Raw genomic sequence first — 26,749 nt, forward strand, 5'->3', positions numbered from 1 at the left:
TAAATTGAAAATATCAGAATGAACTCATAATTTTTGTTTCCAAAAAAAACCCCCAAAAACCTAGTTATGTGCATTGAAAAGGCCTAGAAAAAAATGATAACCCAGAGAGGGAAGACAGCAGAAGGAAGAAGAACTACAATTCTGTAGCCTGTGGAAGGAAAACTATATTCACAGAAAGATAGACAAAATGGAAAGGCAGAGAACTTTGTACCAGACGAAGGAGCAAGAAAAAACCCCACAAAAACACCTAAATGAAGTGGAGATAGGCAAACTTCCAGAAAAAGAATTCAGAATAATGATAGTGAAGATGATCCAGGACCTCGGAAAAAGAATGGAGGCAAAGATCGAGAAGATGCAAGAAATGTTTAAGACCTAGGAGAATTAAAGAACAAACAGAGATGAACAATACAATAACTGAAATGAAAACTGCACTAGAAGGAATCAATAGCAGAATAACTGAGGCAGAAGAACGGATAAGTGACCTGGAAGACAGAATGGTGGAATTCACTGCTGCAGAACAGAATAAAGAAAAAAGAATGAAAAGAAATGAAGACAGCCTAAGAGACCTCTGGGACAACATTAAATGCAACAACATTCGCATTATAGGGGTCCCAGAAGGAGAAGAGAGAGAGAAAGGACCCGAGAAAATATTTGAAGAGATTATAGTCGAAAACTTCCCTAACATGGGAAAGGAAATAGCCACCCAAGTCCAGGAAGCGCAGAGAGTCCTATACAGGATAAACCCAAGGAGAAACACACCGAGACACATAGTAATCAAACTGGCAAAAATTAAACACAAAGAAGACAATTATTGAAAGCAGCAAGGGAAAAATGACAAATAACATACAAGGGAACTCCCATAAGGTTAACAGCTGATTTCTCAGCAGAAACTCTACAAGACAGAAGGGAGTGGCATATACACTTAAAAGTGATGAAAGGGAAAAACCTACAACCAAGATTACTCTACCCAGCAAGGATCTCATTAGGATTCGATGGAGAAAGTAAAACCTTTACCGACAAGCAACAACTAAGAGAATTCAACACCAGCAAACCAACTTTACAACAAATGCTAAAGGAACTTCTCTAGGCAGGAAGCATAAGAGAAGTAAAAGACCTACAATAACAAACCCAAAACAATTAAGAAAATGGTAACAGGAACAAACGTATCGATAATTAACTTAAATGTAAATGGATTAAATGCTCCAACCAAAAGACATAGACTGGCTGAATGGATACAAAAACAAGACCTGTATACATGCTGTCTACAAGAGACCCACTTCAGACCTAGGGACACATACAGACTGAAAGAGAGGGGATGGAAAAAGATATTCCATGCAAATGGAAATCAAAAGAAAGCTGGAGTAGCAATTCTCATATAAGACAAAATAGACTTTAAAATAAAGACTATTACAAGAGACAAAGAAGGACACTACGTAATGATCAAGGGATCAATCCAAGAAGAAGATATGACAATTATAGATACATATGCACCCAACACAGGAGCAACTCAATACATAAGGCAACTGCTAACAGCTATAAAAGAGAAAACTGACAGTAACACAATAATAGTCGGGGACTTTAACACCTCACTTATGACACTGGACAGATCATCCAGACAGAAAAATAATAAGGAAACACGAGCTTTAAATGACACAATAGACCAGATAGATTTAATTGATATTTATAGGACATTCCATTCAAAAACAGCAGATTACGCTTTCTTCTGAAGTGCACATGGAACATTCTCCAGGACAGATCACATCATGGGTCACAGATCAAGCCTTGGTAAATTTAAGAAAACTGAAATCGTATCAAGCATCTTTTCCGACCACAACGCTATGAGATTAGAAATCAATTACAGGGAAAAAAAACGTAAAAAACACAAACACATGTAGCCTAAACAATACGTTACTAAATAACCAAGACATCACTGAAGAAATCAGAGGAAATCAAAAAATACCTAGAGACAAATTACAACAAAAACACGATGATCCAAAACCTATGGGATGCAGCAAAAGCAGTTCTAAGAGGGAAGTTTATAGTAATACAAGCCTACCTCAGGAAACAAGAAAAATCTCAAATAGACAATATAAACTTACACCTAAAAGAACTAGAGAAAGAAGAAAAAACAAAACCCAGTTAGTAGAAGGAAAGAAATAATAAAGATCAGAGCAGAAATAAATGAAATAGAAACAAAGAAAACAATAGCAAACATTAATAAAACTAAAAGCTGCTTCTTTGAGAAGATAAACAGAATTGATAAACCTTTAGCCAGACTCATCAAGAAAAAGAGGGAGAGGACTCAAATCAATAAAATTAGAAATGAAAAAGGAGAAGTTACAACAGACACCGCAGAAAGACAAAGCGTCATGAGAGACTACTACAAGCAACTCTATGCCACTAAAATGGACAACCTGGAAGAATGGACAAATTCTTAGAAAGGTATAACCTTCCAAGACTGAACCAGGAAGAAATAGAAAATATGAACAGACCAATCACAAGTAACGAAATTGAAACTGTGATTAAAAATCTTCTAACAGGACTTCCCTGGTGGCGCAGTGGTTGAGAATCTGCCTGCCAATGCAGGGGATACGGGTTCGAGCCCTGGTCTGGGAAGATCCCACATGCCGCGGAGCAACTGGGCCCGTGAGCCACAACTACTGAGCCTGCGTGTCTGGAGCCTGTGCTCCGCAACAAGAGAGGCCGCGACAGTGAGGGGCCCATGCACCGCGATGAAGAGTGGCCCCCGCTCGCTGCAACTAGAGAAAGCCCTCGCACAGAAACGAAGACCCAACACAGCTAAAAATAAATAAATAAATTTATTTAAAAAAAAAAAATCTTCTAACAAACAAAAGCCCAGGACCAGATGGCTTCACAGGTGAATTCTATCAAACATTTAAAGAAGAGCTAACACCCATCCTTCTCAAACTTTTCCAAAAAATTGCAGAGGAAGGAACACTCCCAAACTCATTCTACGAGGCCACTATCACCCTGATACCAAAACCAGACAACGATACTACAAAAAAAGAAAATTACAGACCAGTATCACTGATGAATATAGATGCAAAAATCCTCAACAAAATACTAGCAAACAGAATCCAGACAGCAATCAGAGAAGAAAAAGAAATAAAAGGAATCCAAATCAGAAAAGAAGAAGTAAAGCTGTCACTGTTTGCAGATGACATGATACTGTACATAGAGAATACTAAAGACTCTACCAGAATACTAGAGCTAATCAATGAATTTGGTAAAGTAGCAGGATACAAAATTAATGCACAGAAATCTCTTGCATTACTATACAATAATGATGAAAAATCTGAAAGAGAAATTAAGGAAACACTCCCATTTACCACTGCAACAAAAAGAATAAAATACCTTGGAATAAACCGACCTAAGGAGACAAAAGACCTGTATGCAGAACAGAATAAGACACTGATGAAAGAAATTAAAGATGATACGAACAGGTGGAGAGATATACCATATTCTTGGATTGGAAGAACCAACATTGTGAAAATGACTCTACTACCCAAAGCAATCTACAGATTCAGTGCAATCCTTATCAAACTACCAATGGCATTTTTCACAGAACTAGAACAAAAAATTTCACAATTTGTATGGAAACACAAAAGACCCCGGATAGCCAAAGCAATCTTGAGAAAGAAAAATGGAGCTGGAGGAATCAGACTCTCTGACTTCAGACTATACTACAAAGCTACAGTAATCAAGACAGTATGGTACTGGCACAAAAACGGAAATATAGATCAATGGAACAGGATAGAAAGCCCAGAGATAAACCCACGCACATATGGTCACCTTATTTTTGATAAGGAGGGAAGAATATACAATGAAGAAAAGACAGCCTCTTCAATAAGTAGTGCTGGGAAAACTGGACAGCTACATGTAAAAGAATGAAATTAGAACACTCCCTAATACCATACACAAAAATAAACTCAAAATGGATTAAAGACCTAAATGTAAGTCCAGACACTAGAAAACTCTTAGAGGAAAACATAGGCAGGACACTCCATGACATAAATCACAGCAAGATCCTTTTTGACCCACCTCCTAGAGTAATGGAAATAAAAACAAAAATAAACAAATGGGACCTAATGAAACTTAAAAGCTTTTGCACAGCAAAGGAAACCATAAACAAGACAAAAAGACAACCCTCAGAATGGGAGAAAATATTTGCAAATGAAGCAACTGACAAAGGATTAATCTCCAAAATACACAAGCAGCTCATGCAACTCAATATTAAAAAACAAACAACCCAATCCAAAAATGAGCAGAAGGCCTAAATAGACATTTCTCCAAAGGAGTTATACAGACTGCCAACAAACACATGAACGAATGCTCAACATCACTAATCATTAGAGAAATGCAAATCAAAACTACAATGAGGTATCCCCTCACACTGGTCAGAATGGCCATCATCAAAAAATCTACAAACAATAAATGCTGGAGAAGGTGTGGAGAAAAGGGAACCCTCTTGCATTGTTGGTGGGAATGTAAATTGATACAGTCACTATGGAGAACAGTAGGGAGGTTCCTTAAAAAACTAAAAATAGAACTACCATACGACCCAGCAATCCCACTACTGGGCATATACCCAGAGAAAACCATAGTTCAAAAAGAGTCATGTACCACAATGTTCACTGCAGCACTATTTACAATAATCAGGTCATGGAAGCAACCTAAATGCCCATCGACAGACGAATGGATAAAGAAGATGTGGTACATATATACAATGGAATATTACTCAGCCATAAAAAGAAATGAAATTGGGTCATTTGTAGAGACATGGATGGATCTAGAGAATGTCATACAGAGTGAAGTAAGTCAGAAAGAGAAAAACAAATACCCTATGTTAACACATGTATGTGGAACCTAGAAAAATGGTACAGATGAACTGGTTTGCAGGGCAGAAATTGAGACACAGATGTAGAGAACAAACGTATGGACACCAAGCGGGGAAAGCGGCGGGGGGTGGGGGTGGTGGTGGGATGAACTGGGAGATTGGGATTGACATGTATACAGTGATGTGTATAAAATGGATGACTAATAAGAACCTGCTGTATAAAAAAATAAATAAAATTAAATTAAAAAATAAAAGGTAACCCATAAGGAATGAGCACCTCTAGAATCCAGATGATGATCTGTACCATTTTGCACACAAAAAAACCATAGGCCCTTGAAGAAAGGGTCAAATCCAAGTATGGGGCAGTAATGTATGAGATGAGTCTGGGGCATCTTGTGCCAGAAGGCAAACAGGATGTTAAAGATTAACGGGGTAGGGACTTCCCTGGCGGTCCAGTGGTTAAGACTTCGCCTTCCAATGCAGGGGGTGAGGGTTTGATCCCTGGTTGGGGAGCTAAGATCCCACATGCCTCGTGGCCAAAAAACCAAAACATAAAAAAAGAAGCAATATTGTAACAAATTCAATAAAGATGTTAAAAATGGTCCACATCAAAAAAATCTTAAAAAAAAAAAAAAAAAAGATTAACGGGGTAATATTGAAAGGACACTGGAGAGAATTTAAAGGGGGTCCCACCGGCCAAAGATAGGACAGTTTAAGCATCAAAAGGGATAATAAGCACAATTGTTTAAAACACATCAAATATACAAAAATCTGTAAATGTATAATGATATGCAAAAAATCCTCAATGGTTACTTCTGGAAGTTGCTAGGCAACATTAGTTTAAAATGAATAAAGGGGAAAAAAATGAATAAGGAAAAGAATCAAGATTTATCCAACCTTTCCTATATGACCCGTGTATCAGGATAACCAAACAGTAGTTGTGGAAAAGTTCTCCTTAAAGAATTCTAGCTAATGAACGCAGAAGGAACGACCCTTAGAAAAATCACCATTTTACAACCCTAGTGAAATACTCTATCTGGGCAATAATCATATGGATATTCAACCACTACCTAAAGATTGATGAGGAACTTACAGTGCTCAAATTGGCATCATCCAAAGTAAGACTTGCAGCCATTATGGGCCTCATGTTGTGATGTCAAAGAAGTACCCAATACCACCAAGGCATTTTTTCCTAAAAACTGAACCTAAATCAAATCAAGACTTTACATCTAACTACCATTTTACAGGAAAAAGAGAGACAAAGGAGCAAGCTAAATGACATCTCAAGGAAGTAATTAGCCAAATCCAGAACGTGTGTGCTGTGGACTGAATGTTTGTATCCCCTTAGGTGAAAATCTTAACCCCCAATGTGATGGTATGAGGAAGCAGGAGCCTGTGGGATGTGATTAGGTCATGAGGGTAAGTCAAGAATGAGATTAGTTCCATACAAAAGAGACTCCCAATAAAAAAAAAAAGAGACTCCCGAGAGCTCTCCTGCCCCTTCTGCTTTGTGAGGACACAGTGAGAAGACTGCCATCTAAGAACCAGGAAGCGGTTCACAATAGACATCAAAACTGCTGGCGCCTTGATCTTGGGTTTTTCAGTCTCCAGAACTGTAAGAACTGTTGTTTGAACCACCCAGTCTACAGTGGCCTGTTACGGCAGCAGCCCAAATGGACTATGACAGAGTGATATATTCTACAGGAAGAATGATCCATTTCTCCAACAAATCAAAAAAAAAAAAAAAAAAAAAAAAAGGGGAGGAAATACGGTTAAGGACTAAAAGTGACTTAAAAGTTCCAACAAATGTAACGTGTGATCTTTGACTAGATCCTAACCTAAAAAGACGTCCTCGACAACCAGGGAAATTTGAATATCAGATGATTTTAATGAATTATAATTGATTTTGTGAGATATATTAATGGCATGGTAATTATATTTAAAAAATTAGAAGTCCTTTTGAGATGAATATGAAAGAATTTATAGGTGAAATGACAGGTGGCTAGAGCTTGCTTTAAACACTGGAAGAAAAAATATTTGGGAAGGGGTTGATAAGATTGGCAAAATTTGGGGCTTCCCTGGTGGCGCAGTGGTTAAGAATCCCCCTGCCAAGGCAGGGGACACGAGTTCGAGCCCTGGTCTGGGAAGATCCCACATGCCGCAGAGCAACTAAGCCCGTGCACCACAACTACTGAGCCTGCGCTCTTAGAGCCCGCGAGCCACAACTACTGAGCCCGCGTGCCTAGAGCCCGTGCTCCGCAACAAGAGAAGCCACCGCAATGAGAAGCCCGCGCACCGCAACGAAGAGTAGCCCCAGCTCGCAGCAACTAGAGGAAAGCCCGCGTGCAGCAACAAAGACCCAACACAGCCAAAAATAAATAAATAAAATAGAATAAATAAATTTATTAAAAAAAAAAGATTGGCATGGGGCTTCCCTGGTGGCGCAGTGGTTGAGAATCTGCCTGCTAATGCAGGGGACACGGGTTCGAGCCCTGGTCTGGGAAGATCCCACATGCCATGGAGCAACTAGGCCAGTGAGCCACAACTACTGAGCCTGCGCGTCTGGAGCCCGTGCTCCGCAACAAGAGAGGCCACGATAGTGAGAGGCCCACGCACCGCGATGAAGAGTGGCCCCCGCTTGCCTCAGCTAGAGGAAGCCCTCGCACAGAAACGAAGACCCAACACAGCCAAATAAATAAATAAATAATAATTTAAAAAAAAAAAAAAAAAGATTGGCAAAATTTGATAACTGTTAAAGGTAAGTGATGGGTACGTGAAGATCCATTATACCATTCTCTCTACTTTGTATATGTCAGAAAATTCCCACAATAAAAGGACTGATTTTCAATTTTGAAATACACAGCATATCTTAAATTTGAAGAGCATATTTGGCTGAGGAATTAGACACATTACATATGCTCCTGGATAACCAAATTATAAAATATCCTCTTATCAACAGGTTTTACTTTTTTCAAAAACAGGGACAAGTTTGTTGTTGGGTTTTTTTTTTTTTTTTTACTTTGCTTAGATATGGATTGTTAAATTATAATTTAATCAGGTGCTCTTTTGTCCTAAACTTTATTACGTGATAAATAAAAACCAAACTATTTATTTAAAACTAAAATAAAATTTTAAAGATAGGCTTATTTCCCTGTCAACATTAAAGAGGTTTCTTTGTAGTTAAACTACAGAATGTTAATCTAAAAAAAAAAAGGTTGTCGAAGAGTGAAAAATAAATGGCCTATTGTATTCCAGAGCCTAAGTCCAAAAAGGCTAAACATTTATTCATTCATCAGATACAATGTCAATGTCAACTATTTACTTAGCTACCATGTGAGATGACCAGCAGTATCACACTGCTTCTTTTGACATTTAAGTTCATTTTATAAATGCTAGTCTTCCTTTTGCCTTAAGATAGCAACATGTAAGTTGAAATGCAGTAACTTCTGAAAATAAGTTTTTACAGGGATCATTAGCCAAACAGAATAAAGTACCTGTACAAGTTGAAAGAAAAACTAGCTTGCGAACTCAAAATACCACATTACTACCGACAGGTCATCAATAAAAACAACATAAAATTTAACTAAAGGCAATCACTGTATACATATACTTCATAATGTTTGAATCGGCAAACATATAAATGTCCATGCACGCATGTATGTGTACGATAGTGCCCTGTACGGGAAAACTCAGATCACTCTCACTCATCTGACCTAAAGCATTCTCACTTTCTACTAAATGGTGACAAATGGATTCGCATCCTAGATGGCTGTTCCACTAGAAGACAGTATTTCTAAAGAAAGAAATTAATTTACGAAAAGAACAACAAAAACACCCACAAATATTAAGAAAATATGCATGTATCTCATTTTCTAAATAATCTCCCTAAAAGATATAAGAAAACTGTAGGAAGCAACAAAAAGAGTATCCTTTCAGTTTCAACTTGAATTGATACTAATTCATTATCAAAGATAAATAATTCAACAATATTCAAAATACTGCTTTAAGTAAGCATGAGAGATAGTAATGACGAGAGATACTATAACAATAGTAATATTTCTATAACGCAAGATCATTCCTAGACAAGAATTACATACCGAAGTAAGTTCTGAGGATGCGACCCATATCACATCAACAAGTAGGAGAATAACAATCCCAAGAGCCATTCGCCTGCGCTGAGTGAAACCACTGCTCTGGGAATTCATTCGGTTCATGATAAATACACACACCATTTGCAGTCTGTTTCGTGAAAATACAGATCACATTAGAGGAGATATTTTAAAAGTAACCGTATAAAAACGAGAAAATTAGTAAAACAGAAATATCTTACATTTGTTAAGCTAATATTCAGGTTGAAAGTCATCCAGGTTAAAAAAAAAAAAAAGTGTGTAATTTACCTTATTTTAAAGGCCTTTCTGAGGTCTTCAAGAGCAGTGCCTGAAAACTGGGCAGATCTGAGTCTAAACGGAGGTGAAGAACTCAGCGCACCTACAAACCACCACAAAACAATGCTTATGAAAACATCGATCACTCAACGTTAAGATTCACAAGCTCTTTTTCACTCTTCACCTTCCAAATGAAAGAATATCAAAGTGTGTAAAATATAACTGACACTTTCCTCTAGACTTTCATGTGATCCGTTGTGCATTTCAAATTATACTCAGAAAAGAACACGGTACAGGAAAAAAAAAAAAAAAAAAAAAAAAGCCGTATTCAACAAACGGCATATTTAAGAATAGTTAGCTACTGAAAAATAGCTTCTCCGAGTTTCATAAATACAGAACTGCATTCGCCTCCCGTGCCTCTCTCCGGAGGTACCCACTCCCGGGACAGCGTCTAGACACGCGCCGGTTTCTAAGTGTCTTTTCCGTCCCCGATCTCGAGCGGAGTTGGGTGATGTGAGAGGAAGGGATTTGTTGTGCGTCTCGACGGCACGTTTCCAAGCACCTCACGTGGTAAAGGGAAAGGATCCTCCAGGCTTCCCCACCCACCCCTGTCACTTATTTTAGATCTAAATAGTCATTCACGAGATGGGTGGGGAAACAGCTGTTAAAGGGAATCTTCCTTTTTCGGAGGAAAAAAAAAAAAAAAAAGTTAAGCCGGGGACGCCTCCCCAGGGAAGGAGAGTAAAGCCCTGAAGCGGCGGCGCCCAGGAAGCTTCCTCAACGGCCAGAGTGTGGACCGGGTTCGCTCGCCCCCGTCAGCCTCCCCCCCTCACTCGGCCCCCAGACACCGTTGCCGTTTCGGTCAAAGCACGTCGGCTGCTGCCAAAGGCTGGAGGTGGGGCTGTTGGTGGACCCTCGATCCCAGCTTCGGCTCCGGGTGATTCCGCGGGCCTCCCGTGCCTACCTACCTGGCCTTCCTGCCCCGCGATGGTGTCGTGGCGGCACCATGAGCGGACCCGGCCCGGACCCGCCGCCGCCCAGGGCCACGGCCGCGGCCTCGGACTCACAGGGCTGTCGCGGCGCCTGACATTGCGCTGCGCTGGAGGCCCAGCCCCTGAAGCCGCGGTGCCCCTCCGGGCGACTCTGCCGACGCCACCCGGCTCCACTCGGCCCGGGAGGGCGGGGAGCGGGCGAGAGTGAGGAACCGCGCAGGCAGCGATGGCCGCGGAGGCCTGGAGCTGGATCCCGGCCCCGCCCCCGGCTCCGGTCCCGCTCCCGCCCCCGCCCCCGGCCAGCCAGCCCGGCCCCCGGCCCTGCCCCCCGGCCTGAGGGCGGTGGCGCGCGGGTTACGTCACGGAGGCGCAACGGCGGCCGCGGGAGGGTCCGCATGTAGGGTGGTTTGGCGGCGCTGGGCACCGAGCGCGGAGATGCGGCTGGAGCGGCAGGGAGGAGCGGAGGTGGGAAGAAGGGAAGTGCGGCGCGGTGGAAGGAGAAGAGGGAAGCGGGCGTGGGTGGCTGGGGCGGAGCGAAGGTCAAGGGAGGTGGCCGAGCCTCCAGATGGCCCCCGCACTAAAAGAAGAGATAGCAACTCCATTTCTTACAAAGTTCGGTCAGGCAACTCTCGATATTCCTTTCTCGAGAAGAGGCCGGAAAAGCAAAATGGCTTGGGAGAACTTTTGCTTTCTGGAAACTTTTTGTATGTAAAGTAGATCCCAGCTCTGGGAATTAGAAGCTGTGTCCCTAGGGCAAGCTGCTTCACCTCCCTGACCCTCAGTTTCCTCATCTGAAAAGTGGGCATAATAATAGTAGTACCTGCCTCATCTGTTAGTTTGTACATATGCCAGGATTACATGAGCGTACAAATGTGAAGGGCTTAGATAATTCATGGCAGGTAGAACACAAATGTTAATAATTATTACATTGTACAGATTTTTTCTTAATCATCTTTTCAGTATCCCATAAGAAAAATGGCTTGCCAGCGAGCTGGTTTGCATTTAGAAAACGAAAACAATGCTAGGAGGTTCTGTATGGAGTTGTCTACCACCAGCGCATTTGTAACATCTTTATGAGATGGTGCGAAGAAATGAAATTTTCTTACTTCTATAGTCAAATGTAGTGCATTTCTTACCTTTTTAACCTCTCATTTTATTGAAATTGAATGTATTGAAATTTTTCAGTTGACTAGTAAAACAATACCAATGGACATTTTTTGTGTTAATCTAGTCAATTTCTAATAAACTATCAGCATCAAGCTCCTCTAATAAATTATTCAGAAACGTATCATGCAGAATAGAAAAATCTTAACCATTTACTTAAAATTACTACTTAGGGGAAATTTGTTTGCAGACATTAATCAAATTATTTCAGTACCCGCTTTATCCTTCTTTCTTTAGGGTGTCAGGCTCATAATATGCTTCAGAATTTTTATGCTACATTTATGATACATAGACTGAAAAAAATAGTAGCATTATGAATACCTCCCAGGATCTAAGAGTCAGGAAAATTAGGTTCTAATTCTTAATCTCACCACATTTTATTGTGTAATCTTGAGGACTATTATTCTCTCTACCTCAGTTCTCCATCTATAGATATGCTGATACTCTTATCTGTTTCTTAAATAAATAATGCAAATGTAAGTACTTTGTAAATGTATATAAATTACCATTATTACCACTTATTTCCAGAGCATCTGCTAAAGGACGGTGCCTCTAATCCTAGGTTAATCTTCCCTTAACATTTTTTTCCCAGCACACTCTGAGGGAAATTCCACTGGACTACTCTGAGTCAACAGGCCCTGGTGTGGTTTCTGTGCTGTGGCATCCTGACCTCAGGCATTTTTCTTTTGTCCCCATATGTCTTGTCCAAGGCCAAGTCCTCAGAAACTTCAAAGTCGTAGAAAGCTGCTTTCTGATATAAGTTTAACTCATCTCTGTGTGATTAAGTCTTAAAAGCAGGTATCTTTACATTTCCCTTCCTACCAAATCCCAGCTGTCTACATTTTCAAATATAAATTACACCAGAGCAAAGATTTTTGCCTATATGGTCCTCCATTATCTCCTCAGCACCTAGAATAGTGCCTGACACAGAACTGCAGTCAATATTTGTTGAATGAGCTTGAACATCCTGCTGTCTCTTGACCTTTTGAAGCCAATTTTCTTCCTCATATCTTCATTTCTGTTGGTAGTACTATTTTCGAAGTCTCACAGGCTTAAAAAGATTGATCTTTCATTTTTATTAATTTCCTTTTTACTCTTCAAAGTCGATCACTCTTCAAGTCCTTTTGAAATCTCTCAATAGTAGACCCTTAAGATTCATCAGTTAAGTCTTAAAAAAAAAAAATCCCCCGAAATACAGAGAATATAATTTCTTCAGTAAGTACCTATGTTACAATATGGATATGAAAGCAAAGTTGTATGTGAGTGTACAGGGCCGTCACTAGTTAACTAACTCCTGTACACCACTATCAAAGATTACATTTTAAATTCAAGCCTCAGTAAAATTACAAATGGCTATGTCATGAGCCTTTGGAGCCCCCAGTTAATAGTTGAAACCACTTATAATAGTTCTGTGAATTCCAAGTGTGGAAGAAAATAAAGAACACTCAAACGAGAACAAGCAAAAGATATTTATTCAGAGCTTGTGGTAGCAAGGCAGTCAGCTCCCATCACTTGCATTTGGCAGAGACTCAAAGGAGGGCTGGGAAGTGTAAAAGCTTTACAGTAGAAAAGGGGAACTGCTTCAGGATGCCTTGATTGTTGGCATGGGGAAACGAGAAAGAGTAACCAGAAGCAAGGCATCATATGTGGTTGGTTAGGGGTGCGTATTTGCCTTTCTCTGGTTGGTCCTAAGTTGGAAACAGGGCAAAAACTTAGGAAGCTGGCAGTTATTGATCAAGTCCTGGCCAACAGTCTACTCTTGTAGCTTGTATGTTATCATCATAGTCTCTTTAGTACCTACCAGAATGCTGGGTACACAAGCTCAATAAATAATTGATTTGATTTGTATCTAACACATGGTCTAATGGACTGAGGTTCACAGTTTTTTTTTTTTTTTAATTGTACGCAAGAGACTGCTTTTGAATTTGAATTATTGCATTTTACGGGGTAAATAATATGCTGTAATGGAAGTCATAACCTTGGGAGATTCTGGGATATCTAAGGTCCTAAGGGTTTATTGTGTACAATCAAGTCCTAGACTTTAAAGTGTTTACAGGCAGTTTGGAGGAGCAAAATAGCAAGAGATCTGAATAAAAGTTCCAAACATATATAGAATAGGCATCCCAGGACAGTGCTTGATTGATGGCCACTCATTGCCATGCCCTTGAGGGTATGGGCCAGAGTTCCGCAGGCATGATCTCTTTAGGTAAATATAAAGAAGGCTTTAGAAAACAGGTGGATCTGAGCTTCATTTTAATGATGGGTAGAATTTTGATGGGGGCAGGGTAGAGGAATGATAATTTTTTCTAAGAGAGTAAAAGACTATGAGTGTAGGGGAGGAAAAATTCTTTTTTCCTTTCACCCTTCTAGGTTCTCCAGCTGGGGTCCTGTAAAATTAGACTGACAAAAGACAGATTAACAAGGGAACGACAAACAGTTTATTAACACATACAGGGCACATCATTCGGGAGAAATCTCAAGGAAAAGTAACTCAAATGGGCGGTTAGAGCTTGGGCTAATGTAGCATCTTAACAAAATAATTTCTAGAGATGTGACAAAGGAGAAGAGTTTCAGACTTTCAGGTGCAGCAACCTGTGAGAAGGTAAACACGTAGGGGCAGCTAATGGAATAAGGTTGGTTTGTGCAGGTCCATCTTGGCTTTCTGTCTTCTTCGTGGCTGTAAAACTTCCCAGGGAGAGGGGATTTAAGTATGGCAGTCCTTAATTTTCAGTCCTTAACTTCAGAAGTTTCCGCTTTTAGTCAGGAAGGCTTCTTTCTGCATCTATTGATCTCATTTGCCTCCAGCTCAAAATAATCCTTATGCCAAAGTGACAGTTTTGGGGGGTGGCACATTCTGGTCTCTGACATGAGCAAGAAAAAAAGATGTGTCCAGAGGCAACTGGTAAAACACTTGACAGAACACAGCATATATGGAGGCAAAGGAATGGGAATTAAGACAGATCAGGTGAATTCTGGGGAGGCTGCAGCGTGTTGTGGGAACTAGTTCAGGGAGTCTGGACTTATAATTTGTATGTGAGGAGAACCGAAGAGCTTTTAAATAAGAGAGAAATACTTTTAGTAAGGCAGAAATTATTAAGTGTCCACTTGATGGCTACCAACGTGGTAGTATTGTTGGGGCACTATGTAAGACATGGCCCTCAAGAAAACCATGTTATGGACGAAAGTGATTATCTAATTAAAGCAGGCATTTGCTAAGCTAGAAAGTACTGAATCTAAACGTACTTGGCTAGTATCCTTTTAGCACTATGTACCATGCTGGATGCCAAATCGATGCTCTCTTTGAAAATGGTCTCACTGGAGTGTTACTTCCTTTTATATCTTAACTGGTGAAGGCATAATTGTTGAGGAACGAGATAAGAAAATAAGAGCCCCATTTAATTGATGCTGAGGAATTTAAAAGTGGCGCCGCCCGTGCCCACCCTGTGCTTTCAACCAGCCCATCAGCCTCCTGCCAGCTGCGTGGCCCACGCCAGCAGGTTACAGCACCATAACGAGGAGCTCACTGACAGCCGCACCCACTTCCCAGCGGGATCCTGACCTCCTCAGCTTCTCACTCGTTCTCCCATCTCCCATCTTGGTCTTGTGCTCTGCTGCTGACACTTGATACCTGATACCGCTCGCCCAGTACAACCTTGGCTCTTTCCTCTCTTATCATTTGCACCAACACCTGCGCTGCCATCTGCTGTGAGGCAGTAAATGATCAACCCAGCCTGAGCCTCACAGTCTCTGGAACACTTCTACAGCCCACGTGGCCCATGAACAGCCCAGGTTGCCTCAACTCCCAAATGAGAACATTTGACAAAAGCACACTGAGGCTATGGTACATGTAACAGGTTGTTAGATGTGACTCTCTGTGTTATCTTCTGCTTTGAGCAGAGGCCCCAAAACAGAATAAACAATAAGTAGCAAAGACAGTCATGTTCTAAGGTAAGGGATTAGACTGTAAACGGAGTGTCCTATCCCAGTTTTACTGTCAGCACACCACTCATATCCAGGCTGTATATGTAGACTAAGAATCCATGAGAAGAGTCTAAAGATGGGAAACTATGCATTTGTTTGAAGAGCGTTGTCACATTATCTGAATATTCCCATCAGCATCCCCGTAGGGATTTGGGAGGTGTGCTTCTCCCCACCTCAAGACCAGCAAGGGAGGAAGCAGGCACTTCTAGAGAGTATTCAAAAGTCTTAGCACATGTTCTCTTGAGTTTAAGGAACACAAGGACTGGTGCCTGAGTCTGGGGGCAAGAAGATGCAACTAGGGCTTACTGTAGCCTTGCTGCTCTGTCTGCATGATAAGGAAAGAGAATTCTGATGGGAATGGCCTAAATTTCCAGGAAGAAAAATGAAGATGAATTTCTCACGGGCTAGAAGTGGACCACATAGGAAGGAGCCATATTGGGTTTCTTAAGAGTGACTCTAGGGGCTTCCTTGGTGGCGCAGTGGTTAAGAATCCGCCTGCCAATGCAGGGCACACGGGTTCGAGCCCTGGTCCGGGAAGATCCCACATGCCGCGGAGCAACTAAGCCCGTGCGCCACAACTACTGAAGCCCGCGCGCCTAGAGCCGGTGCTCTGCAACAAGAGAAGCCACCGCAGTGAGAAGCCCGCGCACCGCAACGAAGAGTAGCCCCCACTCGCCGCAACTAGAGAAAGCCCACGCGCAGCAACAAAGACCCAGTGCAGCCAAAAATAAATAAATAAAATAAATAAATTTATTAAAAAAAAAAAAAAAAGAGTGACTCTACCAACCAGGGCTGCCTCGAGGGATGAGATATCTCTAACAGAGAACTACTCAGGGGAAAATTGTAAGTGGTCAAAGAGATGAGACAGGCCCTTGCCAAGGAAACTAGAGGAAACATATTTCCCAGCAGAAGCATTCCATGAGAACGAAGATCTGCATTTGGAATACACCATGCCGGTGGTGTTCTAGTAAAGGTTTAACAACCAGATCTCCAGGAAAAGAGTCCAGATTTGTAGCATTTCTGACTTCCACGGTAAGATTCCTTGGCTCCTGCTGCAGCCAACTTCGGGCTACCAACGTGACATCACTAAACATGGAAAAGATGCACAATAGGACACCACTGTAAAGTGCTTCCACCATGCATATACAGTAGACGCAAGTAAGCTCAAGACAAGAACATAGAAAACAGTAAAATGTAGTTAAATAGTTAGAAGATAATGAGTATTTGTTATCTTTGATTTTAAAACATTTAATTGTAAGTTTATATATGATTTAATTTTTAATGATGTCTGGATTTAACAACCACACAAAATTCCTGATAATTGAACAATTAGCTCTTGAGGGTTGCTACAGGCAAACTCAGCATACACCACTGTACCATTCCCAGAAGGCAGAGATGTCATATCACAGCCAAGCCAGTCAGGTAAGACCTTTTCTGTCCCTTCCCTGGCATCCTTCCTCTGCCGTATCCCCTATCCACAGAGGTATCAGACGCAGCCTGGTGAGTGGCAGAAAGGAAGTAAAATAAGATAGGGAATAAAGAATCCAGCCAAGCTTCCCTTCCAACTGCAGGCTTTCAGGCCTAAAATAGCCCTGGGCTGGCAGAAGGGTGAAGCTTAAATTGAATGAGAGTTAGGAGTTATACGATTATTAGACTAAAATGAACTTTTTAACATCTAAATGTATCCAGAAAAGCTAAGCAACATGCCTACTATTTCATCCTGGGGCAGCAAAGAACAAAGAGAAAAATCAACTTTATAGGGGAAAAGGTGAGAAAGCATAATGTCATTTTATGTGTGTATCCTGCAGTCATCCAATAAACAAATATCCTAACTATGCATTGCTGTGTAACCAATTACTCTAAAACTTAACATCTTAAAAATTATTTCACAGTTTCTGTGGCTCAGGGATTTGGGAGTGGTTTAGCTCTGTGGTTCTGACTCAAGGTCTCTTCGTGAAGTTGCAGTCAAGATGTTGGCTGGGCTGCCATCATCTGAAGGCTTGACTGGGGCTGGGGAATCTGCTTCCAAGATGGTGCACTCACATGGCTGTTGTCAGGAGGCCTCGCTTCCCTGCTAGTTGTTGGTCTCAGTTTTTCTTGCTAGCTTCTGGTCTCAATCTTTCCCTAGGTGGGCCTCTCCACAGACTGCGTGGGTGTCCTCATGACATGGTAGATGGCTGGCTTTCCCCAGATCAAGCAGTGTGAGAGGCAGAGCAAGGAAGAAGCCACAATGACACACCATCATCTTCACTATACTCTACTCATTTGGAGCAAGTCACTGAATCTACCCCACACACATGGGGTGGGGCAGAGGGAATGAGGCTCCACCTTTTGTAGGGGGAAGTGTCAAATTTGTGGACATATTTTAAAACCACCACAACCAATAAACACATCTAAGTGAATAAATGCATATGTATTTGCTGTAGTCAAGTTATCTCCAATCAGGATGTAGCCATTTGTGAATTTATTGAAGGTAATTTATTGAACTGACTTTTTATCTTTATGTGACAGGAGCGCTAGCTTGAGTCTTAGAGTCATGCAGAATTATCCGGGAACCGTTGGCAAACTGAAAGCTGGTGGTACACGAAGACTGAGGTTTTTCAGGAAAATGACTGATCCTAAGAAAGAAATAATCAGAGAGCAAGCCTGTGGCCCTGAAAGAAAGTCTTGGCCCTCAGAAAGGAGGAGCAATTCTAAGTAAAACACAGTATTAGTCTCATTTCTAGCATCTCAGCCTCACTGCGGGACAACAATAATGCTGAGAGGTGAAAGCCCTCTGTGGTGCCCCAGCAAGAGAAGGCTAATATACATGTAGATGCATATTCCTAGCAACACTATTCACAATGGACAATGGAAGCAAACTGTCTTAGTGCATTCGGGCGGCTATAACAAAATATCACAGACTGGGCAGCTTATAAACAACAGACATTTACTTCTCAGTTCTGGGGGCTGGGAAGTACAATATCAGGCACCAGCATGGTCACATTTTAGCAAGAGCCCTTTTCCTGGTTCATAGCTGGCACCTTCTCTCACTGTGTTCTCACATGGTGGAAGGACCAAGGGATCTCGCTGGAGCCCCTTTTATTCGACACTAATCCCATTCATGATGGTTCCACCCTCATGATTTAAAGAACTTCCCAAAGGCCCCACCTACTAATACCATCGCATTGGGCTTTAGGATTCCAACATATGAATTCTGGGTGGACACAAACATTCAGACTATAGCACATCTCAAGTGTCCATCAACAAATGAATGCATAAACAAATTGTGGTATATATATTTATATATATAACAGAACAATACTCAGCTGATTGAAGGAATTAAGTGCTGATTCACGCTACAACATAGAGGTACCTCGAAAACATTATGCTAAGTCAAAGAAGTCAGACAAAAGGTCACATATTGTATGATTTCATTTACATGAAATATGCAGAATAGGTAAATCCCTAGAGACAGAACAGAAATCGGTGGTTTCAGGGGCTCAGGGGGGAGAGAATTGGGAGCAACTGCTCAACGGGTAGAGGGCTTCCTTTTGGGATGACGAAAATGTTTGGGAACTAGATGGGCGTGCTGACTGCACAACATTGTGCCACGGAATTGTTCACATTAAAATGGTTCATTTTATGTTATGTGAATTTTGCCTTAATTAAAAAAAATTGATTAAAAGAGAGAGAGAAGGCTTGTAATGTGAGCACAGGTATGAAGCATCTAGAGACTCCAGAAATCTTTGGAGGGGGGATAGGAGATCTTTCAGGGCATGAGACCCAACATTACATGTGTGCATGGGTGGGAGTACAAGCCAGTGAAACTAGAAGTAGAGCTGCTACTATGAAGTTGGATCCACTTGAAAGCCTGGGCAAATTCAAGTTTATAACAGTAGGTGTCAAGAATAACGTGCTTAACATGAGTTGTCCACGCTTAGTAGTTCATGTCATGGAAGCTCAATTTGTCCAGTCCCTATTTGACTTTTGAGAGCCCTTTGTCAGGCGGGGGCAGGGTTATATGTTTTGGAGCCAGGAAAGAGCCCCTCTCTCCTTTGGTGAAATTAACTCATTCATGAAAAGATTCGGCCTACTGATGATCGGAACCCTAAGAAAAAAAGGAGATTTTTATGCGTGGTGACCTAAAACAACTGAGCCTTTTCTTTAATAGCTAGCAACTCTCTGTTAGCCTACTCACCACTTTAATTTGCCTGGTTTATTCCCAAGAGTGCTCAGTGGCTACAAGAACAACCATCTCACCTCTTTACCTTATTCCAAACCAAGCTAGAGAGTGCTTCCTGGGAAGTGATTCTATGGAAGGGGCCTTGCTTCTGTGGCCAGAGTTAGGATTTCCCTGAGAAACCCTAAGATGACTCTGGGACCTTTGCTTCAGGCAAGACTTCAAGGGACTTGTTTTTCTTCTGGAGCTCACAGAAGACATGTTAATAAGCAAAGTTTATTCATAATGTAATGATTTTAAAATATTTAAAAGTGCCTTTTTATGCACAGGACGTCCTTTAGAAAGTGTGCAGTACAGGTTTGTACAAATCTATGTATATATACTATTTACTATAATAAATATTTTACACCATAGGTTCGTAACACTATAATTCTTAGTAATTCTGAGGAACTAAATATTCTAGAATTATAACTCAAATCATATTATAAGTCCGAAAAGGTATTGTTTCATATCATAGGCCCTCAAATGGCAATTGATCAAAAATTATTTATTGATGCTCTCGTATAGGACCATTGCTAGACAATGTGGGGAATATATTCATTGACTCCACAGATATTTCTTAAGTGCCTGCTATGCCCCATCCTCTATTCAGGACACTGGCCTGTCTTAGAATGACCTTAACTTCAAGGCACTGGAGATATAGCAATAAACAAAATAAATAAAGCCCTTATACTTTGGAGCTTATTTTCTAGAGGTGGGAGGTAGACAATAAATAAGCAAACAAAAACAAAAATAAGTAAATACAGATTGTGATAAGTGCTCTGAAGGAAATAAAGATGGAAATGTGATAGTAATTAGGAGAGACCAGTTTCCAAAGGATCTCTTAAGGAAGGCCTCTCTAAGGAGGTGACTTTTGTTCGGAACACTGAGATTGAACCAGTAATGTGAATAGCCCTGGGGAGAGCAACCCAATGGAGGAAACAATAGGTGGTTTAAGAAGGAAGACCAGGTGTGGCTGAGGCCTTGGTGTGCAAGAAGAGGTATAAGATGGGAGTCAAGAGGTAAGCACCAGCCAACACACAGAGTCCTGAGGCTCGTGGGAAAAGTCTGAATTTCCTTCTTAGTGCAATGGGAAGCCACTGACCAGTTGTAAGCAAGGGAGTGACAAAATTCTGGGTGATATATTTTAAAGAATTACTCTGGCTGCCATATGAAGAATGAATAGGAGGGTGGATACAGAGAAAAGGGAGAAATTAAAAGGTTATTTTTGGAAGTCCTGAGGGAGATGACAGTGTCTTGGATTTGATAAGGAGTCAGGAAAATGTAGAGACATGGGCAGATTTGAGATAGGTTTTGGTAATAGAACTTCCTGACCAATTGGATGTGGTATTGACATGAAGAGCACTAAATATCCTCTTGACAGTGGAGACTGTGTCTTTAGTGCCTGAAAGATTACCTTGAACATATATATATTTGTTGAATCAATAAAACTTGCTGAGCGTGTAGAAATGTAGGAACCAAACAAGAAATACAGAACAGTGTTATCAAATCCTACTTTGTGTGTTATCTTTAAGAGCCACTAGTGAACATCAAAGATAAAACTAGTGGTCAACTCTTCCAGGTTGGGGGCAGGTGAGACAGAATAGGATTAATAAGTGACAAAGTGGAGCGGAGACTTGTCTCAGCTGGGAAATGGGATGAGTCAAGAACCAACTAATGACAGGGTATAGCAACCAAAAAACTGCCTTGCAGGAGGTAGGGAGTGTACATCCTGTTGAAAATATCCTTAATTTGCCTTTTAAAAGATACATTTAAAACTCTAGGTCAAAATCTTTTGAAGCAGTGAGCTATTTGCATATATGGATATTGTTAGGCTAGAAGCTAACCTTCTAACCTGTTAAAAGCTAAACCTTGCGAAATTTAAAATACCCAATTTCCCTGGTGGTCCAGTGGCTAAGACTCCACTCTCCCAACGCAGGTGGGAACTAGATCCCACATGCCACAACTAAGAGTTTGCGTGCCGTAACTAAAGACCCCACATGCTGCAACTAAAGATTCTGCATACTGCAACTAAGACCCGGTGCAGCCAAACAAACAAACAAATAAATAAATAAATAAATAAAATATTAATAGATAAATAAAATAAAATACCCAGAGTCTTGCTTCACCTTCCCAGGTCCTCGGTATTGTGCTTTCCAGGGTTTTGAACTGCAGTTCATTTAAGAATTAAGATATAAAATAGGTAATTTCTTTCTTTTTTTAAAAATTCTTTTGGCCGCACCATGCGGCATGTGGGATCTCAGTTCCCTGACCAGGGATCGAACCTGTGCCCCCTGCAATGGAAGCATGGAATCTTAACCTCTGGACCGCAAGGGAAATCCCCAAATAGGTAATTTCAAAATCAGAAATTTGTGGGTGGCGAGAAGACCAGGCAGCCAAAACTCTCAGAAAATCCTCATCTTAGAATGACCTTAACTTCGGCTTCTCCTCCTGCGAGGAGTTCGCCTATTAATGTCTCCTTGGAGCAGCTGTTATCACTGAAACAGTTAAGCCTTTCGAGGTCATTAAGTATGAGAAGGACACATGAACAAGTAAAGTCTGAACTATGTGGTCAGAGTCCGCTAAACTTAGCATTAACATCTCAGCAAAGGTTAATTTTTATTTTTTTAGAGCAGTTTTAGGTTCACAACAAAATTACGTGGAAAGTACAGAGCATTTCCCTGTATCCCTCCCACCCAACTTCCCCCTCTACCAGCGCCCCTAACCAGATTAAGACAGTATGTTAAATGTAGTGATTTTACATGTACACAGTTTTTCATGACTCTCTTGTCTGACAAAGACAAACAAGTTAAAAGACTGTTTTGCACAATGTACATTTGTGGCAGCTAAGATAAGTTTCTGATAGTTCAGCATGATTACCCTTCAACTTTCCTCGAGGACCAAGTCGATCGATCACTGCCCCACGGGCACCAGAAGCAGCTCCTGTGCTATTTCACACAGACTTTCCTGTGGTTGGTGGGATGTGTCAGCTGTCTTCATCCCACCACCTTCCCTGCCAGACTTAAACTGTCAATGATCTATTTTCCTCAAGTAAATGAAAAGAATAAATCTTCTGAAACTGATTGCATATCACGCTGGATTTATCTGTCTGTGTCTTGTCATTGGTCAACTAGGGCTTTGAACTTTAACTGAAATGTAGTTTCATCATAAAGACTAGATGGGGCTTCCCTGGTGGTGCAGTGGTTGAGAATCTGCCTGCCAATGCAGGGGACACGGGTTCGAGCCCTGGTCTGGGAAGATCCCACATGCCGCGGAGCAACTGGGCCCGTGAGCCACAACTACTGAGCCTGCGCATCTGGAGCCTGTGCTCCGCAACAAGAGAGAGGCTGCGACAGTGAGAGGCCCGCGCACCGCGATGAAGAGGGGCCCCCACTCGCCGCAACTAGAGAAAGCCCTCGCACAGAAACAAAGACCCAACACAGCCAAAAAATAATAATAATTAATTAATTAATTAATTAAAAAATTAAAAAAAAAAAAAGATTACATGAAGTCAACCCAACCCTTTCTCATGCAGCTGCTGGGAAAAACTGTAGTGGAGACAACTCAGTACAAACATGTAATAGTAGGGATAATTAAACAAATTAGCAGAAATCTAGTGCTTTGATTCATTAGCTTGCTTTTTATCACACACTTACTGTACTTTGGGCCAGATGTGGTGCTTGCCACACAATAGTAAATAAATCCGCAGTGGCCCCTATTCTTGAGGAGCTCTGTCTAACTAATGTGGTTGTTCTCAATGGGATGATTTTATCCCCCTGCAAAGAACATGTGGCAACATCTGGAGATATTTTTTGGTTGTTACAATAGGAAAGGCGCTACTGATCTCTAGCAGGTAGAGGCAAGGGAGGCTGCTAAACACCTTTAATACACAGGACAGCTCCATAACAAAAAGTGTCAATAGTGCCCCAAAGAGCCACAGCCCACAAAGTCAATAGTGCTGAGGTTGAGATACTTTGGTTTTATGAATGGAAACATGTTACAGATTTACTGAACAGTTTGTTTGGGGTTCATATAGACATCTCAAACCTGCAAAGGGAAATAGGTCCAGCCAACATCAGAAGAAGGCACAAGGATGCACAGATGGTTTTGCTCACTGTGATGTTTTCACATTCTAGTGCAATGATTCTCAATCTAAGGGCCAATGTAGAATTCCACGTAGAGTCTTAAAAACTTTTGGTCACCAGTTTGTACTTCTACTAGGTATCCAGAAGAGAAATGTGGAGCCCAACACAGAATTGGGGCTAGCCCAGACCCAGAAGTGCTCTTCTTTTCCCTTTCTTTTTCTTTCTTTTTCTTTCCTTCCTAACTTCCTTCCTAACTTCCTTCCTCCCTCCCTCCCTCCCTCCTTTTCTTTCTTTCTTTCTTTATTCTTTTTCTTTCTTCCTTTCTTTTTTCTTTCTTTCCTTCCTTCCTTCTTTTTCTTTTCTTTCTTTCTTTCTTTCTTTTTCCTTCCTTTTCTCCTTCTCTGCCTTCTTTCCTTCCTTCCTTTCTTTCTTCTCTAAATTCCTTGAGCATTTAGATAACTCTATTTCATACTTTACTATGTATAGCTTTGAAGCTATAGTCTGATCATTTTATGAATGGAAATATTGTCTTCCCAAGAGATGACACAACGTGAAATTTCATCTCTACTTCTTTTTGTCCTCCCTTGGCCTAATGTAATGCTAACCATTTAACAGGTGCTAAATAATTGGTTCTTAGTGACTTACACAAAGGAAGGAAAGACTCGTAAAAGCTTCAAGTGTAGAGATAGGAAGAGAGAGGGGTATCAAATGTGTCATAAGAGGACAACTAAGCACAATGCAGTGGATCAGACGGGAAAAACGCTGTAAAGACTATTACGGGGACAACTGGTGCAATTTGAATATGGACTGTACATTAGACGGTATTATGGTATCAAAGTTAAATTTACCAAATTTGGTCATTGTTCTGTGTTTATGTAAGAGAATGTCCTTGCTCAGAGGAGATACATCAGGAAAGGGTAAAGGGTTAAGATATCTGCAACTTAAATGGTTCAACAACACAAATAATAGTGATACTAATATATGTGTATGTGCACTTATATGTATATACAGATATAAACAGATGGTGACAAAGCAAATATGGTAGAGTGCTAAAACTAGACACTGGAGGAAGAGTGTGTCCACTGTATTCTTTTTAGCAATTTTTCTATAAATTTTTCAAAATAAAGAATTTACAATTTATATATATATATAAAATACTGTGATGAATATTAACTTAGGCTCGGCAGTTGCTTGAATGCATACATCAAAGAAGAGTGAAAGATACTTTCTTGGAAGTTACACCTTTGCCATCTGCTATAAGAGTGAAAGATACTTTCCTGGAAGTTACACCTTTGCCATCTGGCTACAGTGGAAACAGCAAGGTTCAATTGTGAGATGGAATTAAGTCAGTTAAAAGGAAGTGTCATGCTTTTCTGATTAGGCAACATATGCCAAAGCTACAGTTGGATGAAAGCCTGTAAAACTGGGATGGAGAGATTCTCTAGCTCCCTATTCCAGCTGAAGGGACAATGTCCAAATGCTTATTCCTACACGGTCAAGAAAAAAATTTATTTTTCCATTCCCCTTGAACCTCTAACATGGTAGATCAATGGAAGAACATGGTCAAGGTAAATGTCAGAGGCCTAATTCTCTTTTTTTCCATCCCTCACTTCAAGCACTGGAAATATTCTGACTCCAGTCCAGTGCTAATTCTTTTAGACTACTAGTTTAATTTTTTTTCTGCCATGGCACTCCTAAATACCCTGTGTTTCTCCAAAGGTTTCTACACCCCCAACACCTGAAACTCTAGAAACTCCATCATGATCTAGAGTGATCCCAGACTATTATATACTCTTATCATCTGCTAACAGTGAAGAAGTAAACAACTTATCATCCCCATTGCCCCAAGTTTGGAACATCCTTGATGGTTTGGTTTATTGGATCATTCAACAAATATTTAACGAGTAGTACCAAACCTCCCCCTCTCCCAGCCTCTCACCATCTCAGGAAATGGACCTACCATTGCCCCTGGGGTCTGGAGCAATGTTAACCTTGTTCACCTCTTTTTTATATCCGCAAGGACATCCGTAAGTTCTGCCAGCTCCACGTTCAAAATACATCTTGAGTCCAGCCACTTCTCACACCCTCATCCTAACCACCATCACCTCTCACCTTGACAACCAAAATTGCCATCTTATGGAGCTGCTTTCACTCTTATCCCAGACAGACTATTCTTCAAAAAGCCTTTTGAATGAACTTCTCAAAATATAAATCAAATCATATCGCTTCCATTTTCAAAACCATCCCACAGTTCCCATCACACTGAATAATTCAAAGTTCTTATTGGGGCCTACAAGGCCCTAAATACTCTGGCCCCTTCCTATCTCTCCTACCACTTACCACCTAGCTCACAAGATTCCAGCCATACCACCTTTTTGCTGTTCTTCCATCATCCCTAGCCCTTCCTGCCTTCAGGCCTTTGTGTTTGCCATTTCTTTACCCTGGAACACTATTCCTGAAGTGTTCCAAGTCATCTCCTCAGAGATTTTCCCCAATCCACCCAACCTAAAATTATTCCCCCACGCCACCCACCATCACTTTTCATTCTTCTACCTGATTATTTACTTTTTTTCATAGTACTTACCATGAACTGAAAATACAGTATATATTTATGCATTTGTTTGTTTTCCATCAGAATATCAGCTCCATGAGTGCAGGAATTTTTTTGTGTCTTGTTCACCACTGCATCCCCAGCCTCTAGATAAGGGTCTAAAGCACAGAAGGAGCTAAATCAATATTTATTGATGGAATGAATGCATAACTAATGCTCTCTGACAAATTTTCTAAATGAAGCTCCCTGCTCCAGAGTAGCTAGCCTACAGTTAATGTTGTTGGAACCACTGTCCTCAGAATTTTTGCTGTTAACTGTTCCCTTGTCCTCCTGGGAGCTCTTTTTTTTTTAATTTTATTGGAGTATAGTTGATTTACAATCCTTGGAGCTCTTAAAAGCCAGGAATATGAGAAGGTAGAAAAAGAGAGTAACAGTTTGGAAAAGATCCATTCACTTTTCAGGTTTGGCATTACACACTGGTAGTAGAGTAGGTGCCCACCTACTGATAGGAAAGGCCACTGTGACAAAAAAT

At 40.9% G+C, this 26,749-nt stretch overlaps 1 protein-coding gene across 6 annotated transcripts in view; it reads right to left on the reverse strand.

Annotated features, from left to right (window-relative positions):
- Positions 1–26,749, reverse strand: part of SLC35F5 (solute carrier family 35 member F5) — a 182,918-nt gene that overhangs the window by 39,500 nt on the left and 116,669 nt on the right. For 5 of the 6 annotated variants that reach the window (XM_068545255.1, XM_068545254.1, XM_068545253.1 and 2 more), the window contains 2 exons: positions 9,256–9,346; positions 8,956–9,097 (listed from right to left, as the gene is read on the reverse strand). In XM_068545255.1, coding sequence (XP_068401356.1) covers positions 8,956–9,090 — 135 coding nt within the window. In that variant the 5' untranslated portion in view covers positions 9,091–9,097; positions 9,256–9,346. Of the gene's footprint in view, positions 1–8,955; positions 9,098–9,255; positions 9,347–10,211; positions 10,490–26,749 lie in introns of those variants that run through there. The other variant, XM_068545252.1, reaches the window with a different exon arrangement.

This window comes from Eschrichtius robustus, chromosome 5 (assembly GCF_028021215.1).
Source record: "Eschrichtius robustus isolate mEscRob2 chromosome 5, mEscRob2.pri, whole genome shotgun sequence".
NCBI classification, from domain to species: Eukaryota; Metazoa; Chordata; class Mammalia; order Artiodactyla; family Eschrichtiidae; genus Eschrichtius; species Eschrichtius robustus.